At 44.4% G+C, this 18936-nt stretch overlaps 2 protein-coding genes across 5 annotated transcripts in view; both read right to left on the bottom strand.

Annotated features, from left to right (window-relative positions):
• LOC308586813 (uncharacterized protein) overlaps positions 1-3676 on the bottom strand; it is a 76612-nt gene extending 72936 nt beyond the window's left edge. For all 3 annotated transcript variants that reach the window (XM_081193924.1, XM_081193923.1, XM_081193922.1), the window contains exon 1: positions 3449-3676. In XM_081193924.1, coding sequence (XP_081050050.1) covers positions 3449-3606 — 158 coding nt within the window. In that variant the 5' untranslated portion in view covers positions 3607-3676. The remainder of the gene's footprint in view (positions 1-3448) is intronic.
• The window catches only part of ROR1 (receptor tyrosine kinase like orphan receptor 1), a 166168-nt gene that overhangs the window by 146008 nt on the left and 1224 nt on the right, over positions 1-18936 (bottom strand). The window contains exon 1 of one of the 2 annotated variants that reach the window (XM_081193687.1): positions 18167-18876. The exons of the other annotated variant lie outside the window; for it this stretch is intronic. Within the exon in view, the coding sequence (XP_081049813.1) occupies positions 18167-18272 (106 nt within the window). The 5' untranslated portion in view covers positions 18273-18876. Of the gene's footprint in view, positions 1-18166; positions 18877-18936 lie in introns of those variants that run through there. 2 annotated transcript variants of the gene reach the window in all.

The following is an 18936-nucleotide window of genomic DNA, read 5'->3' as shown; positions in this document are numbered from 1 at the left end:
AGAACTTAATTCGTTCTGGAGGTCTGTTCTTAACCTGAGGTACCAATGTTCTTAACCTGAGGTATCACTGAAACTGTTCTTAACCTGAGGTTCCGCTTTAGCTAATGGGGCCTCCCGCTGCCGCCGTACTGCCGCTGCACGATTTCCGATCTCATCCTGAAGCAAAGTTCTTAACCCGAGTTACTATTTCTGGGTTAGCGGAGTCTATAACCTGAAGCGTCTGTAACCCAAGGCACCACTGTATGGTATGATACCATTATGTTTCATGATATGGATACTATACTTCTGTTGATGCAAACCATAATCACATTTGCCTTTTTTATTTTATTTATTTATCTAGATACAGGTACTTTATTTACAGCATTGTTACAATAAATGAGTACAGCAGCCCAAATAAGTCCTGTCACATTTGCCTTTTTATCCTCTTTGTCACACAGACCTCGTTTTAGCTTGTAGTCTACTAAAAACAAAAGCCCCTGTATCTTTGCACATGTAATGAACTGTACACAAGCGGCTAAAGACTACCTATAAGAGTGGGCTGCCCACTGCTAAATGCATAACAGTGTCCTGCATAACTATGTGGAGGTCAACTTGGTGAATAAGCAAGACGATAAGGCATCCAATCTAACTTGGTATGGTTAACTCAGTTTTCTTCAGGACTAAAAAAAACAAAACCAGAGAAACATTGTTTGGGAATTGCAATGGTGTGCATGCTTAGATTTCAAAGAGCTTGAGCTCCCAAATAAAATGAAACACAAAATACAAGATGCAGTTAATGTCAGATGCAGTCATTTTTAGAAATACAAGATATCCAAAGTCAGTGTGATACACTGTTAGCACATCAGACTCACAGCCCGGTTTCATATCCCCACTCAGCCATAGAGCTCACTGGGTGACCTTGTTGCCAGTCGTTATCTCTTGGCCTAACTAATATCTTTGCACAGTAGCTGTGAGAATAAAATGTTGCCTTGAGATCCTTGGAGGAAAGGTGGGGTAGAGCAGACGGTTACAGCCGAATCTTATTGTCTACTCAGAAGGAAGTAAAATCCCAATTGTAATCCTGTAAGTGTAGTATGTGTAAAGAGAGATATACTGTGTTTACTAAACCCCTTGTAACTATTCACCCCTCACAGAGGAAACAAAGCTTCAAAAGCAAAAACAAAACAAAACAAAATCCTGGCCAAGGATCAATGTTCATCTGGTGACCGCATGTTTCAGATGCATTACACAAGAAGATGAAAGCTTAGAAAACGGCTGCTGTTCTTCATCCACCACAGCATAAAATATACATTATTGGCATGAAAGTTGTCACTTAGGCTCAGCAAAGAAAGTTACAGTGATTTGGATAGCAATCCAACCCGAAACACACACTATGGAAGGATTCTCCGAGGGGCATATATTTTGCAAAATGGTTGACGGTGTCATAAAAGATGAGCAGTGACACAAAGGGGGAGGGGGGAGATATTTGGTTACAAAGCAACCTAGAGATTTAACAGGCCTCAAAGCTAACATATTACCTTATTACACCTCAACCTTCAGCATTTGCACTGCCATATCTGCCTATGACAGAAACATAATAGGAGACATTACAATGTGATCCAATGCGTGTTTACTCGGAAGTTAGTCCCAATGTGTTACAGAAGCTTATTTCCAGGTAAGTGTGTATGTAAATGCTATGTCAGATGCACTAGGAAGCCTTAGACTACAAAGACGATAATGGATTTACCTATTTTTCAGTATACTCCTTCCAAAATACTGTAAATTAAATCAGACCAAGACTTCAAACATTCAAGATATCACATGAGATAGGCTCAAACATGCAACTTCTGCAATGGGTCAACAGAGGCACCACAATGGAAAATTCTATTAGCAAAGGATTGGTAACTTAGTAGTGAGGTCATGTCTGAATCTTACGATTTGTTCGGTGTTGCTACTAAGGGACACTGTAGGCCAAGGGGCTGACACTGACCTAACAAAGTTGTCAAAATATCTCATCACAGGTGTCCTAATTTTTCCCCTTCCACTGGGTTTCACATATTTTTAATAACTACAGTATTCCTTCAAAGTCTTGACAAACTGAAAAACATTAATCAGCTAAGTACCGCTTAATACAGGATCCTAAACACTGAATTTCACAGGACAGTTTGGTTCTCAGACAGGGACTACCCATAAATTGTGCAATACTGTATGAATAATCATCACTTTGAAACACAATAAAACCATTTTACTTTGAACAAAACCAGGAAAACTCAAAAGGATGCAGAAATAACCTCAAGGCTATAGTCAACAAACACATTTTTGTGGACTAAAATGAATCTTTTCACTGAACAAATTGTGAGCAAGCCAGTATAAACAAAAAGGCCACACAGACAAGCAAAGAAAGCAACCATTTCCCATTCAGGAGAGCAAATTCCCTGAATTAAAATAACTTGGGGTTTGGTTTTTCTATCATTCCCCCCCCCCTTAAAGAATAAAGCACAACGACATTTAGAATACTATCCACTTGTTCCACCATAAATATGTGACTTATGAAATAATTTTTTTAGAGATATAGGTCATTAAAAAAAAATACTTCTTTCAAGTTTGCATTAACTGTGTGTTGTTTTAGTAGACATTATTTGGATATACTGTACAGTATTTATCTCCCTTACTGGACCAACCAGTACTTTAAAATGTTGAAAACCCAGATTTAAAACTAGACTGCATGTCTAGACTGATTATGGACACCTGGTTGACTCTGCTGTTCTTAGAACAGAGAAGACAAAATCTGGTGATTTTTTAAGGTAATATTTCCACAGAATGTGAACTCTCCTCTAGCAAGAGCAGAACAATTAAGGGGGGGAATTAAACAGGTTGACTGACACAGGAGCTAAGGTGACTTTGGGGTAACTAGACTATATCCAGCCACTTCTTCCACGTTGCTCACTCCAAGTATTATTATTGTCGGAAGTCAGGTGATAACTGTACATGCAACATGTCTTTTCTGATCATGGAATAAAAGCAAACAAACAGAAAAAGAAGGTGCAGTGGGTGAATTTAAGTTGAGGAGGTGAGAGCCGTGAGAGGGCCCTTTAAGTGGTGCCACCCCAATTGTTGTATGTCTGCTCCAGAGCGGCTTGCCTGGCATTGGCCTTCTAAAATTGCTCCTTGGTATTCTGAGGTGCTGAAGACTTGGATCATGGCTGCAGCACAGGCAGAATGGCTTTCATAGTGAATATGACTGAGCCAACATTGGATTTAGGGTGGTGTGCGGGCTTCCCCTGCAAAGGGCTCCAAGCTGAGGGGACACAGAACAGAAGGCAAGAGCATGAAAATAATAGTTATTAGGGGTGCACCAAATTTTGTCCTCACTCAGGGCGGCATATTACCAAAGTCCATCCCTGACTTGAGCACAGTCATGAGTGTGTATAGTCAAGCCTACTGCATGGCAGCAGCAAAGAGAGCTTACTTTCCAGTCCCCACTGCATCCTCAAGTTGACATCCAGCTGAACTTTTCAGAATAGTGAAGCATCTGGTTGGTCCCAGTCTATCTTCTGGGACAACAGAACCTTCTGAGGTCAATTGTGACAAAAGCTGCAAGGAACTTTGAGGACAAAAGTTGCCCATATTTACTATTAACTTGATGGTGCTGGAGTTGCAATATGCAAAGTGTCCAAGGTCTTAGTACTGTACATGGGATCAGTTTCAGTTCTTGTGGCCAGATTATGTTGACAAGGCACTTGAAGGAGGTCACCCCACCCCTGCTCGTCTTGGCTTTGTACCGGTAGTTTGAGGGGATTGACTGAGCGGGCCCAGGGAATTGTAAATGCACCTTACAGAAGGTGGTAATTATGACCTTGAAAGGAATGTTGGTATGCTAAAGCTCTCCCTGAACTGTCAGGAGCTGAACACCTACCATCCAGTGGTGAATATTCCCTTTTTGGGCCAAGTGGTGGAGAGGACAGTGGCTGTTAAATCATGCCTATCACCTAGTGAGCTTTGTAGGTGAGAAAGATTTTTGGGTTTCCCGTGACTAAACTAACACTCTAAACATTACAAACATAAGAAATTAGTTCCTAGGTTGAAAATTATACACCACACAACTATTGAAATCTGGCCAGCTCATTAAGAGTTTCCACTGAAGTCCTTTCAAAGTATGAAAAAATGGGGAGGGGGAATTTAAATTTCACTTGACAAGGGGATAATATCAGATCTTTCCATTGCCAACTGAAAGGAAAGAATTCAAGATAAGTTAGCATCACATACTTAAGATCATGAGCAGTTTTTCCACTTCAACCATGTCTTTAAAGAGAGAGTTACATTTATATAAGAGCAGAACAAGAGCTTTGTAGGTATAACATATGCATTCTCTTAAAGATCCAAATAGTTCTAACACTTGCTTTGACAGGTAACATGTGTAAGTTCAACCTCTTAAATAATTACATTTAATAGATACACCCGTAATCCCCTTACTTAGAAAGACAGGATTGTTACCCTTAGGTCTTTTTATCATCTTATGGGATTATCTGAAGTAATTCCAAGAGCAGCAGAACTGACAATAAGCCATGGTTTGAAAAATGGGCTCTTCACAGACTTGGCAATAAGCGGCGGGGGGGTGGGGGGGTGGATGCCATGTAGGCACACTGCTTGCAATCTCCCTCACTGGAAACCTGCTGTTCTTATTCTGAGCATTTTATTAGATTTGGCTCTAAAAATGGTTGAAATGGTCTTTTGGCACCATGTGAACCAAACTCAATCACTTTACCTTGCAACTGGCTTGGTATAATAGTTGCTTAGAAACAGCTGAACAAATTCAGTTGATCAAAGGATGTAAGAAAGCTCATCTATTCAGTTCAGCAAAGACAGTTTAAGTATTCACTTTGAAGTGGCCAGTTCTTAACTTATATATTTTTTATGCACAACCCTACATGAAACCTGAGGTGGTAAGATCCCCTGTGCAAAAATTGTACTGCCTCATTACTAGCCTACAGTGGCCTAAGCCTAAGGTAAGATAGCACAGGAGGAGGAAGAAAGAGGGTGGACATATTCCATGGGTACTCCTTAATTATGGAATTGTTTTCTTCTGGATTCTCAAAGTACAATACATTATTATACACATTAAGCTGTCAGGAAATGATATGCTACACATTCTGACAAATTATAATCAGAACAAAAATGAACACAAATATCTCACCTAAGTATTAACTATGGGCACAAGAGTAATTCTATGCAAGCAAGTAGACCACTGCATGAGTAGATGAAATCCCAGAAGCATCACCACTGTCCTCCACAGAATCCTAAGTGACTGAAGGGGAAGGCAGGACACCAAGAATCAATATTAATAAGGATTAATGCTGCAATTTCAGGGAGGGAGCCTATCCATTGTTCGGACAGCTGATGAAGAAAACACATATGTACTTCTCAGTGAAATGCATCTAGAAAAATGGATCAAAGTCTTGGAAAACACAAGAGAACTTGCAAACCAACAATGAAAAATAGCTTCCAATGATAGCAGGAGTCAAAGCAGACATTATAGATAGTGTATGAACCACACTGATCTCATGTAGCAACTCCATAAGGTGGTAATATATCTTAGTGGGCCTGCAGGTTCAAGCTATTACCAGTTTTGTCTCCTTAGAATTTACTGTAAATTTGTATCTCTTTATCAAAAGGCACAATATTTTAATGCAATATTAAATTCTATACAGACAAGCAACCCCTAACCTTAAATAAAACCCTCCAAGTTGTTGCAGCCAGCAGGAGGAAAGATTGGAATGCAACATACTTAACCTCATGGGGATTTGCTCAGTGAGGGTTTAATTCATCCAGGGTTTATCCAGATGTCTGCAATATCAGAGATTCCAGTGATTAGCAATTCTATAACATGCTTATATTTGCATAAAAATGCACTATGCAGACTGGCTTCTATTAGCCAATTATCATCCAATGTATAAGATTTCACAACAAAAGCTTCAGGAATGAAAGTAAGAGGGAACAAAAACAATCTGCTTTAACACCACAAGAATTGCTTCCTGCTGCAACCCCTTAGGCCACAGAACTGAGCTTCATTTCTCAGCTCTTTTCACCAGTCAAAGGAATCCAAGCTTCACTACACAAAAACCATTCTAAAGGACAGAGCTGGTAAATTGCTGCTTTCTCCCTATACCCACACAAAGTTTTAATAGCCAAAGGGTGGGGAGAGTGGCTTAGAAAAGAGGCAGTGAATTATGAGGGTTGATCCCTAAACCTATAGTGGCTATAATGCAATACACCCAAAGGGTTCCAGCATAAACCTAAACAAGAAAAAAAAGCACCTCTTCTGTAAGGATCATCCTGATGTATCACTTAGAGAAAAAGCACCAATGCAATACTGTATACCTTAGTAGGTCCTTCTCTCAATGGGATACCAGTTTTATTACAGAAGGATATGAACATCAGATATGAACACAGAAACACAATTAGCACTTCTAGGCTTACGGTCTAGATTGCAGTCTCCAAGGTCATTCAAAAGCTCTGGGCTATCCAACATTAAGTCTGCTCTGAGGGAATATTGGCAGAGAGAAAGTGAACTGTGATGAATTTGAACTGCAGACATGAGAAATGAAAAAAAGGAAAAATCAACGGCCTTGCCGAACAGTCAGGGGTCTGACTTAACTGGCATCACTGACATATGAAGGCATGAGGCACATGACTGGAATACAAACCCAGAGTTTGGCAACAGCAGAAGAGGAGATGGTGGAGATTGCTTGCAAGCAGCAGATGCCTGATATGGTCAGCCACTTTCATTATTTTGATTGACATGAGAGTAGGGCCCTTCTCCTCCACAGCGGCACCTAAACAGAACTCTTGCCCCATGAGGTTCAGCTAATCCACTTTCTTATGATGTTTCGCCATTTTTAAAAAAACATTTTTGTTAAGACAGGCTTTTCCAATTTTTGTTTTTTATCTGATGCCTTTGCTTTACCTACTGCATGTGACTTTGTTTTTACTATATTGTTTTTGTTACATTATATTTGCAGAACATTGTTGTATTTCACAGTTTGTTTCCATTATTATTAGTTGTCCTGAATGGAGTATAAGGAGCAGGATATAAATCTCCATAAGAAAGAAAAAATGAATGGATGGATAAATAAAATGTATATTTATCGTCATAAACTCTAAGCACCTGGGGGAAGATATCAAGGGGAGAGGGAAAGGATGGCAGATAAAGGGTTAAATACTCTTTTCACATCATCACTTCTCAGCTTTAAACGCTCTCCAAATTACTTTGATGTCTGATTTCAAGTTTATAAAGGGTTGGGGTTTTTTTTAAGGATAATATATCACATGATAAGCCCATGACACCTAGATATATATAACATCATGACACTGGAATGCTATAATTCTATGCAAATTACTAATGTATGGGAAAGTATATTATTTAGGTGTGCTGGTGGGAAGAGTTCTTTATGAACCACATATTCAGCACTGAATCAAAGGGGGAGGGGGTTTGAAAGGGGGAACGTGTCCCAGACAGCAGGTTGGCGAGTGCATTAAAACTACCAGACTGATAAAACTGAAATCATCATTTTACTTAATAACTGCCCTACAATAAACTGAATTCTGTTTAAGTCTCCCAAAATTCAATTAATATTTATTACAGTTTGTAGGAAATGGGGAGTACCATAACGTCAATTTAAGTAACCCTCACTGTTAATTCTGATATAATTAATACATGCCCACAGGGCTGGCCATTAATATGGTAGCACGTAAAAATAGACATGTTGCATATGCACTACTGCTTATGACCTAAATCATTGTCCAATCCACAATGAGAACCTTATGACTGAAGGGCTGAGACTGAACGGAACCACCTGGTGGCAATCTCAGGGTCTAGGCCAGGCATGGCCTAACTTGGCCCTCCAGCTGTTTTGGGAATACAACTCCCATCATCCCTAGCTTACAGAGCCAGTGGTCAGGGATGATGGGAATTGTAGTCCCAAAACAGCTGGAGGGCCGAGTTTGGCCATGCCTGGTCTAAGCAAGCTTGCATGCAGCAGGGGCAGTCCACAAGGACTTGGGGTCCCAAGCCATGCAAGACTCTATAAGTCAAAGAGAGGCATACCTATGGGTTGGCGAAGGCCTGGGCACCCCCACAAAAATCACCATATCACACACTCCATACATGGAATGTATGATGTATTGGGGGGGGGCACACCGCCACAGTCACAGCAAGATCAAATGCAGCAGAAGCTTCTCATACTTATCACACCGTAGCATGTGCGGCAAAGTGATAGGAGAGGAGTGGGAGGAACCAATACATCTCCTTGCCAAGGGTACCCTAGGTTTGCCTCTGAAGTCAAATCAGCACTTTGAATACTGTATTTCAAAAGTTGTGGAGATTCCTAGCTCTGCCTGAAACGTTCCTGATAATCTTAATTGTTCTCTTTCTCTCTACTTTCAAGAACGCCCATACCATAAACACTTTCTATTTCAGCTGCTTTACAATACCAGAATATTTAAAATAGCTGAATAAGCATATCCAAAGATTTTAAAGTGATAAAAATGCATTGTTTACCAGTTTTCTTAAGCAACAAGAACACATGATTTTGCTAACTCTGACAAGAGATATGCTTTTATTCGACCGATTTCACAGTTATTTGTTTTTATTTTGCATTAGGCAGCTTTATAGATATTCCTGGAATGCAAGATAACATCTGTGCAACAAGCACCTGCTTTTAGTTAGGGGTTTTTGAATCATTTTCAACTGTGAGATTTTTAGGGTCTCAAATGGCCACTGCATTTCTCTGCCTGTCTCTAAAGAACAGTATCCAGTGTCACACCTCGGGGAAGGCATTTTTTCCTCCAGGTTTATGTACTCACAAGTGATCTTCAGATGTCTAACTCTTGCTTGGGAAAGTTTAATTTAAGCTACCCAGACTTTTTTGTGAGTACAGTGGTGCCTCGCAAGACGAAATTAATTCGTTCCGCAAGTCTCTTCGTCTTGCGGTTTTTTCGTCTTGCGATGCACGGTTTCCCATAGGAATGCATTGAAAATCAATTAATGCGTTCCTAGGGAAACCGCCTTCAGACCAGGTCCGGGTACAGTCTGTCCCCCGACCTCTTCTGAAGGCTGGGGGGGGGGACAAGGGCTTTTCTTCCCACCCCCAGCATTTTAAAAAACCCTGGGACAGCGGAGGACTTCTCCGCTGTCCGGGGCGATCTTAAAATGCTGGCGGGCGGCATTTTAAAATCGCCCCGGACAGCGGAGGACTTCTCCGCTGTCCGGGGCGATTTAAAAGCCCCTGGGAAGGCAGGCAGGGGGGACAAAGACTTTCGCCCCCTGCCCGCCTTCAGAAGGTGTTCCCGCCCCCCGCCCCACTTCGGAACAGCTTTCCGAAGTGGGGCGGCTGGGCCAGGTGTTCCCGCCCCCCCCGCCCCACTTCGGAACAGCTTTCCGAAGTGGGGCGGCTGGGCCAGGTGTCCCCGCCCCCCCTCCCCACTTCGGAACAGCTTTCCGAAGTGGGGCGGATGGGGCAGCTGTTCCCGCCCCCCTCCCCCCTTCGGAACAGCGTTCCGAAGTGGGGCGGATGGGGCAGCTGTTCCCGCCCCCCGCCCCCCTTCGGAACAGCGTTCCGAAGTGGGGCGGATGGGGCAGCTGTTCCCGCCCCCCCTCCCCCCTTCGGAACAGCGTTCCGAAGTGGGGCGGATGGGGCAGCTGTTCCCGCCCCCCTCCCCCCTTCGGAACAGCGTTCCGAAGTGGGGCGGATGGGGCAGCTGTTCCCGCCCCCCCTCCCCACTTCGGAACAGCGTTCCGAAGTGGGGCGGATGGGGCAGCTGTTCCCGCCCCCCCTCCCCCCTTCGGAACAGCGTTCCGAAGTGGGGCGGATGGGGCAGCTGTTCCCGCCCCCCCTCCCCCCTTCGGAACAGCGTTCCGAAGTGGGGCGGATGGGGCAGCTGTTCCCGCTCCCCCTCCCCCCTTCGGAACAGCGTTCCGAAGTGGGGCGGATGGGGCAGCTGTTCCCGCCCCCCCGCCCCCCTTCGGAACAGCGTTCCGAAGTGGGGCGGATGGGGCAGCTGTTCCCGCCCCCCCCTTTGGAACAGCGTTCCGAAGTGGGGCGGATGGGGCAGCTGTTCCCGCCCCCCCTCCCCACTTCGGAACAGCGTTCCGAAGTGGGGCGGCTGGGGCAGCTGTTCCCGCCCCCACTCCCCACTTCGGAACAGCGTTCCGAAGTGGGGCGGCTGGGGCAGCTGTTCCCGCCCCCCCTCCCCACTTCGGAACAGCGTTCCGAAGTGGGGCGGCTGGGGCAGATGTTCCCGCCCCCCGCTTCGGAACAGCGTTTTAAAATGCTGGGGGTCGGCAGCGAACGCTCCCGACCCCCAGCATTTTAAAATCTCCCCCTGTCCCGGGGAGATTTTAAAATGCTGGGGGTCGGCAGCGCTTCGCTCCCGACCCCCAGCATTTTAAGATCTCCCCGGGACACGGGGAGATTTTAAAATGCTGGGGGTCGGCAGCGCTTCGCTCCCGACCCCCAGCATTTTAAGATCTCCCCGGGACAGAGACTTCTCTGCTGTCCCTTGGAGATTTTAAAATGCTGGGGGTCGGCAGCGAACGCTTCGCTCCCGCCCGCCAGCATTTTAAGATCGCCGGGGCAGGCGGGGGGAAGGCAGGCGGGGGGGGAGCAAAGACTTTTGCCCCCCGCCGGCCTTCAGAAGAGGTCCTCTTCTGAAGGCCGGCTGTGGGCGAAAGTCTTTGCTCCCGACCGCCAGCATTTCCCTATGGGCTTTCGTCTTGCGATGCAAGCCCATAGGGAAATTCGTCTTGCGAAGCGCCTCCAAAACAGAAAACCCTTTCGTCTTGCGGGTTTTCCGTCTTGCGAGGCATTCGTCTTGCGGGGTACCACTGTATATAAATCAGCACATACCTCCCAGAAGACATTTGTTAAAGTAACATGTGAAGATAATACTTCCTTAGGAACAGTTACTATTCCACCCCGATAGGTAGGGTAAAAATGGAACAAACAAGTTAGCTCAGTTGGTATAGCATGAGGCTCTTAATCTCAGGGTCAAGCCCCACCTTGGGAAAGTTTCCTGCATTGCTGGGGGTTGGACAACATGGTCCTCATGGTCCCTTCCAACTCTATGATTTGATGATGGTAAACTTAAATCTAGCTCTGGGGTTAGCAACCTTTTGCAGCCATGGGCCGGTCCACCGTCCCTCAGACCTTGTGGGGGCCTGGACTATATTTTTTGGGGGGAAATAATGTATGAATTCCTATGCCCCACAAATAACCCAGAGATGCATTTTAGATAAAAGGACACATTCCACTCGTGTAAAAACACGCTGATTCCTGGACCATCCGCGGGCCAGATTTAGAAGGCGATTGGGCCGGATCTGGCCCCCGGGCCTTAGGCTGCCTACCCCTGAACTAGGTCATGCAGGATCAGGGTTTGAACAAAAACATGCTGGGTGGAAAATCCAAATGCAACTTTTCACAGTCTCCTGGAGCTGCCTTGCTGTTAAGAACTTAACAGCTATGATTGTGGCCAGATCTGTCTGTCCTCCACTTTGCCACCATTAACAGTGCCCAAAATTTGTTGTGTAAAGTGACTTCACCACCATGCCTTATGTTCAGATAACCTTTGAGTCTGTTCCCATCTTTCCCTTTGGTTGGCAACAATTACTGTAGATTCAGATGAGGACTGTACTACCTAAGAGACTGTCAAGGAGGCCCTGTAACACCTTTTTTAAATTTCATTTTCTTATATAGGCACGCCACCTTTGACGCCAAAAACATTCCAAAGAGACAGTGTACATATTGGTCCACAGTCTGCATAGTTCGTTTCCTAAGAGTATGTTCCCCACTGTTAACTCTCAAAAGTCTCAAAATTTAGGGAAGACCTCCCTGTTTTCTTTATCCACTCCAGTGTGATAACTTTCTTCACATATTTCTGCCCTTGTTGATGACATCCACAGCAAGTACAACATTATTTATCCCTTCTATATGGGTGGGGGGATTTTTTTATTTTTTATTACAAGGCAAGGCAAATAATGCTCCAAACAGGATATAGGTTCAGAAAACTCCTGCAGTGCAAAATGACTTTGTGTGGCCCATGCACAAGCCCCCTCAGTGTGCACCAAATATGTTCTTTTCATCATGGCAAACAGAAGCAAAACTAGGAGTTTAGATCCTTAACCACCATCACGGCTGGTTTGACTAGGGTGGAATCTGCACACGTATAAAAAGCGTTGTGAAAATGCTTTTTTTAAAAGGGTTTTTCAAAATACATTGAATTATCCATAAGGCTCACCATCGCCATCTAATGTCACATTGTATATTGCACATAAAACACACTTAAAACGTTTTATTTGCAGCTGTACAGCTAGGTCTCTATTATAACCGAGCAATCATTAAAAAAACGTTCCTCCACCTAAGACAGTGAGGTCAAGCTGGTCAACTGGCATCTCAACACACCCACCTTTTCCACTGATTGTCTTCTTTCTCAAGGGATGCAGATCAGAAATTGAACTCTACCACTAATATTAAGTGTTAAGTGTTAGCACCAGGAATCAAGCTGGTAAAAGCAAGAAAAATTGTAGAAAACCCTCTGCTGCACCAATCCTCAGGCCATCAAAGCTCAAAGAGGTGGGACTCTGGCGAGGTAGGTATGTTTACTTCCACATTAAATCCCCATCTTCACCCTGAAACTCCTTCTGAACAACCTATGGATCTCACAATCTCCCTTGCAAAGCTGAGGCAGAGAGACTTGCACCAGCCAACACAAGCTGTTAAGATATTTGGGTTGCCTCCTTAAAGCATTTGACATGTGTCTACTTGTTTTCTTTTGTTTCAGTCTACTTTCCAATAAATACATGTCCCCCTCTATGTAGTTTCCCCTTTTGAGGTTTCCTGTCAATGTCACCAGCAATTAAGGGAACTCAAGGTTTGCAAGATGAAATATATTTCTTTTTAAAAAATGTAAACTATCTAAGCACAATCTTAAACTAGCATTCACTGTTGGTGCTTTAAGTTGTCTTCTATTTTCACCTTTAACAAGACACAAATGTGATCTGAATTAGTAGAACTATTAAAATACCATATCCGTTTATTGGCTTTACCCTTCACCTTGGGTCAAAGGGTGAGGAGCTCAGGGGTCAGGGACAGAGAGTTTGACAGATGGATTTTTAGGTCAACAGAAAGCATGTAAATCCACCTGTTTGGGATTTTGAAACACTGACAGGTATGCATCTATGGAACAGATGAAACTCTAAAGTTATGGAGGGAAAATGGGTCTGGGTCAACTCATGGAATCAATAAATGTTCATCACAAATGGAGCATATTATGGTTCCTTCCTTTCTGCATAGATAATAGCAAGCAGTCATATATGTACCACCATGTATAAAAATTATATATACTTAGCTAAGCTGGCAAACTGCAGCTAACCCATCACTCCTGTGTTCCTATCTCAGTTTACTAAACCATTACAGTGGTACCTTGGGTTCAAACTTAACTTGTTCTGGAGGTCCATTCTTAACCTGAAACTGTTCTTAACCTGAAGCACCACTTTAGCTAATGGGGCTTCCTGCTGCTGCTGCGCCACAGTTGCACAATTTCTGTTCTCATCCTGAAGCAAAGTTCTTAACCCGAGGTACTATTTCTGGGTTAGCAGAGTCTGTAACCTGAAGCGTATGTAACCCGAGGTACCACTGTACACATAAATGAGCTTTTTGCCTGTACATGGAACCCCTTTGCTTATCCCTTCACAGCACTAGCTAACCAGAAGTCTTCAATTAACCATAGTTTCCTGGTTTCACCCTGGTTACCTGCTTCAGAGCAAACCAGGGTATTAAACAAAATTCAAACCATGGTTTACTATCCTGGTTTGTTCCAAAACTGGTAACAAGAGCTTCACACTTTAATTAGAGGCCTCCTGGTTTAGTTATGGTTTGCCTATGTGTGCAAGGAAAAGGCTTGTTCATAACTTGGCAGACGTGGAGGACACGTGAACTATGTAGAGAGAAGATTCACAAACTTAGCGATATGGGAGTAACTTCAGGAGCAACAACTTCAAATTGCTAAGATATCACAGATGTCTTCTAAAAATCAGGTAGTTGTTTATTTCCTTGACATCTACTAATTGAGAAGTAAAATATTTTGTAATATCTTGTGCTGTATTTTCAGTGCTGTGGGTCTAGAATTATTTAAAAGACTTAAAGAAGTACAATAAAATGTTTTTTAAAACTTTAAAAAATATATTATTAAAATCAAACTGGGTAAACTTTATGAAACTACCTGTTGCAATTTCTTCCTGGCTAGAAATGTCACATGTGTAACATAAGAGTAAAGCAGCATCAGAGAAAAATAATTATTGACATTATTATCTTTGAGTCCTGCTCTGGTTCCAAAAGAATAACAATGCACCGTCTAACTTGGAATGATGTTTTACAGAAGAAATATGAAGGAATGCTTGGAATTGCAGGGAAACACTCCAAATTTGTCTCTTAAGAGACAGCTTGGTTATAGTATTTTACAAGAAGAGTGATAGTGATGTGAAATGTAAAAACTCAGAAGAACATTATCTAAATACTGGATTAAATGTTTAAGCCTTCAGAAAGATAAATTATAGACTTAAAATTCCACAGAAGATATTCCTAAGAAAAAGATAACACCCACTTATTAGCTTTTACATTTTTCTCTGCATAGTATTTTCCAAAATAAAGTGATATTTTACTCACCCTTCCACATTAAAAAATGCATATATAATCATATTAGATCAGTATTGCACATGGCCTCACAAATAGGAAATTCTTTCTTACTCCCTAAAGTAAAAATCTGTAGCAACTAAAGTTAGTTGCCAGCACACACTTCAGCTGAATCAGAGAACATGTTGCAAGCAACTAGTCCCTTAAGAATATTTCGAGCTATGTCTACTTTGCTTATATATGGCTATTCCTGGACTATTTCTGGGCCATGATAACCTCACATCTAAATTACTGTAACACGCTCTACTTGGGGCTGTCCTTGAGGGCTGCAGAATGCTCAGTTCCTGTACACCTATTATCTGTGATTTGCACTGGCTGCCTTTTTGCTTCTGATTCTAGTATGGATGTTTATATTTAAGCTTCTAAATAGCTTGGGACCCAAATACTTTCCTGAGTGCCTTAACCAATGTGTCACAGTCCAGCCACTGATCCTTGGATCTCTTGAGACTCTCTCTAGACAATGATGGTCTAAGTTAGAGCCTTCTCAGTGGAGGTGTCTTCTTTATGGAAAAACCTACCTCTGGAGATATGTCAGCTAGAGGTCAAACTTTTGCAGAGGGAAGCCTACTGTACTCAACTCCCTGCAAGTTTCAGAATCCTGATTTTCCATGTTTTGTGGAAAGAGCAAAGCCTGAAAAAAGTTCCAGCGATCACTGTTTTTGTTTGACACTACAAATTTAACACCACATACAATGGTACCTTGGGTTACATACGCTTCAGGTTACAGACTCTGCTAACCCAGAAATAGTACCTTGGGTTAAGAACTTTGCTTCAGGATGAGAACAGAAATTGGGCGGTGGCGGCGCAGCGGCAGCGGGAGGCCTCATTAGCTAAAGTGGTGCTTCAGGTTAAGAACAGTTTCAGGTTAAGACAGACTTCCGGAACGAATTAAGTATGTAACCAGAGGTACCACTGTATAAGATTTTCACATGACCTAAGACAACCTCATGTGCAATGTTTTCTAGTTCACACATTCAGCTGGCAATCATAAAGCATATAGCAATTAATGCACATGTGAAATGCATATTACAACTATAGGGTCTAAGAATGTCTCATACAAAGCATATACATAAAATCACCCTCTTGTGCTCATCATTAACCCTGAAAAGATAACAATCCCAAGGTTGTCAATCACATTCAGTGACATATTGTAGAAAGCCTTACTTCACCCATCAAGCATTCACAGAAAGGATTGACTGTGATTAGAAGAGTAGTTGGATATGGCTGGGGTAGTACTAACTGATTTCTGTTATTTATGCAGTGTTATCAAGTACATTGTCTTCTAACAGGGACAGAGGGAGAGAAGAAAATAGGTCCCTGCCTGCAATTATCAGACAGAAGAGACAAAGGATAGTGACCAAGGGCACATGCTTATATTTATGGGTGGCTTATTTCTAATATTTCCATATTTAGGGACATGGCCTAAGCTCAGAATTGCTCTCAGCAGTGTCTCCCATCCACGGCAATGGTGAGATCTATACCAAATTAGCTTCAACAACATCAGGTTCTCTTGAGCAGTCATAGATTAAGATAATCCACATTAAGGCTGCCATGCTCGCTGGCTCCAAGTAGACATGCATAGGATTGCACTATAAGTGATCTTACGTCTGCACCTTTTTACGCAGTATTCAACCAAAGGTATAGTTTTTTCTTTAAAAAAATGTGTAGAATTACAGACTTTCTGATGCAGCTATTTCAATGACAAATTATTGTCTTTCCAGTTGCATTTAAAGACTTTTCAGAAACAACCCTTAAGAACCATGGCACTCCTTATCAGGGAACCATATTTCCTCATGGTCCAATACCCCAGCTCAGCCAATGAGGCTTACTCCCAGGTAAATGGGGTCAAGACTGCAGCCTCAGTCACCTCTCTCAGGTTTTCACCTCCCCTCCTCCAGGAACAGTTCCAATGAATCCACAGGAGCAAACCATCATCCCTTTCAATTATGTACCAGCCCCAAAAAGAAATAAAAGGAAGCCCTGAAATGCTTCCCACGGAGCCATTAGTAAGGCCTGGGCTTGCCTTATTAATTTAGCTTTAAATGTTGCCATTGTGCTTTCTCGTCTTTTCAGTGCCAATTCAGATAATGCTTAGGAATCCACAGATCAGTCTAACCAAACAGTTACCATTAGGCTCTGCAGATGCTGTGCTGGCCTTTACAGATGCATGCACAGATCTCACTGAGCTCTGCTACAAAAGTGCGAAAACGGATGAGCAATAAAGTAAACAACTGCCGAGTTCCAGGCTTTTGTTTATTCAGATTCACGCATCGACCTCCAGTTTCATTCAACAAAATGCAAACTATTGCAAAAGAGAGAGGATGGGGTTGAGGGGAGACACTCTGATGGTTCCTGGCAAAGCTCTTAGAGAGGGCGAGAGAGCCAAACAGACGGAATAGGACGAGGCGGGAAAAGTCGAAGGAACCCTGAACAGCAGCGACTCCGAAGTGGAGAGACCCCTCCAGGCAGAGACGGTCCTCCAGCCTCAGATTTTGTTTTAAGCGCCTGCTGTTGGAAAATGTGACTTGCTTCTGAGCATGTACAGAGTATCTACACACACACACACACAGTCCCGGTCACTGAGTAAACACAACCATCCCAAACATATCTGGTATTGGGCAGAGGAGACTCTCAGCGAACTGGGGGCCCCGGAACCTCTTGTTTTGCAAGTTAAGCATGGGGTAACGCCCACCCAATTCGGTTCCCCAGGAAAACAACTGCAGGCATTCGGAGTTAGCAAGGCACAACGTCAGCAACCGCGGAGGCACTTTGAACGAAGGCGCATCGTAGGAAAGGGGAGTATGTGCGTATAAAACGACTTATAGGTTCATTTTTGCAGTGACACATAACAGGACTCAAACCCTAGTTTTCGCTTCTCCCCATACTGGGAGAAACTGCTTTCTGCACATGTCCAGAGGCAACACTCCTGGCCCGGACAGGCTCTTATGCTCTAACACTCCGGGAGAGGCTGAATCCTTGCTCCCATAAACCCCAATTTCTCAGAATCCGACCATCCATCACCCTCACCCACAGAGCAGACTTATTTGGAGGTGCGTCCCACGAAAACCCCTTCCCCGTGCGAGCGTGGGTTCGCACCCTAATGCCGCTGTGAATTTCGTGTTCCAGGGGGATCCCCTGTTCATCTGCACTGGATCCCTGTGGGATTGGCGGATCCAGCGCCTTACAGACTTACAGGAATTTCTCCTGCAACCCGCAACTTGGACAAACCGCCCCCTAACTCCAAGCAACAACTTGGAGGGACAGAGAGAAAGGAGCCAGGAGGTCAGGCATTTGTAGCGCCGCCGAGGCAAAGGCAGAGGAGGAGAAGCAAGAAAGGAGGAGAAGGGAAGGGAGGGAAGGAGGAAATCCCCAACCGGCGCATCCTCCAGCCCCGCCGAGAAAGAGGCGCCGCCTGGGCGGCCGGGGGCCTGGCTTCTTCTTACCTTGGGCTGCGGGCTCCGCCAGGCTCCGCGTGTGCAGCAGCCACAAGAGCAGCTGGAGCAGGAAAGGGCTCCTCTCCCAGCCGCGCGGCCGGAGGTGCCGCTGCATCCCTGAGCCGGCTCTCCTCGCCTGCCCTCGCGCCCTCCACCATCCACGGGATCCTGAGCCGAGGTGCTGCTGCTGCTGCTGCTGCTGCTGGGACGTCGCTTGGGCTGCCCCGTCCCCGCTTCCCTGCCCTTCCCCTTCGCGGGGTTCTGCGCTGTGGAGCCGGCTGCCTCGAGGTGGCTGCCGCTCCCAGCGCGCTCTCTCGCTGCTCTCAGCCTCCTCCGCTTGTCACTTCCCCAAAGCGGCGCTCCAGGCCGACCCATCCCAGGCCGAGGCAGCCCCGTTGGCTGGAGGCGGCCGGAGAGGCAGCCCTTGTGCTCGGCTCACCAGCGGCCCCTGCTGGGTTAGCGCGGGAAAGCGGCGCGGGAAGTCCCTCGTCCCCCTGTCTGTGTGGAGAAGGCCCAGCCAGGCGCTGAAATACTTGGGAGTTAAAATTGTAAAGCACGCACACGTTCAAAAGTAGTTTTAAGGCCGCACAGAAGGAAATAAAAATAATAAAAAAGGACAGCTCTCTAGTCGTGGTTTATGGGAAAGGTTGAGGCAACTGAGGGAAGGTCCTGTTATTAGGCAGAGGGAGGCAATGGACGGAGTAGGTGAGGGGTAAGAACAGAGCTGGGTGCTCACAGCCTGCCCTGCGCCCCCTAAGCTAACCTGCTGCTCTGGGGAT

The sequence above is a fragment of the Podarcis bocagei genome (assembly GCF_964188305.1).
Source record: "Podarcis bocagei genome assembly, chromosome: 5".
Taxonomy (NCBI): domain Eukaryota; kingdom Metazoa; phylum Chordata; class Lepidosauria; order Squamata; family Lacertidae; genus Podarcis; species Podarcis bocagei.
This window is presented reverse-complemented; position numbering and strand designations above follow the sequence as displayed.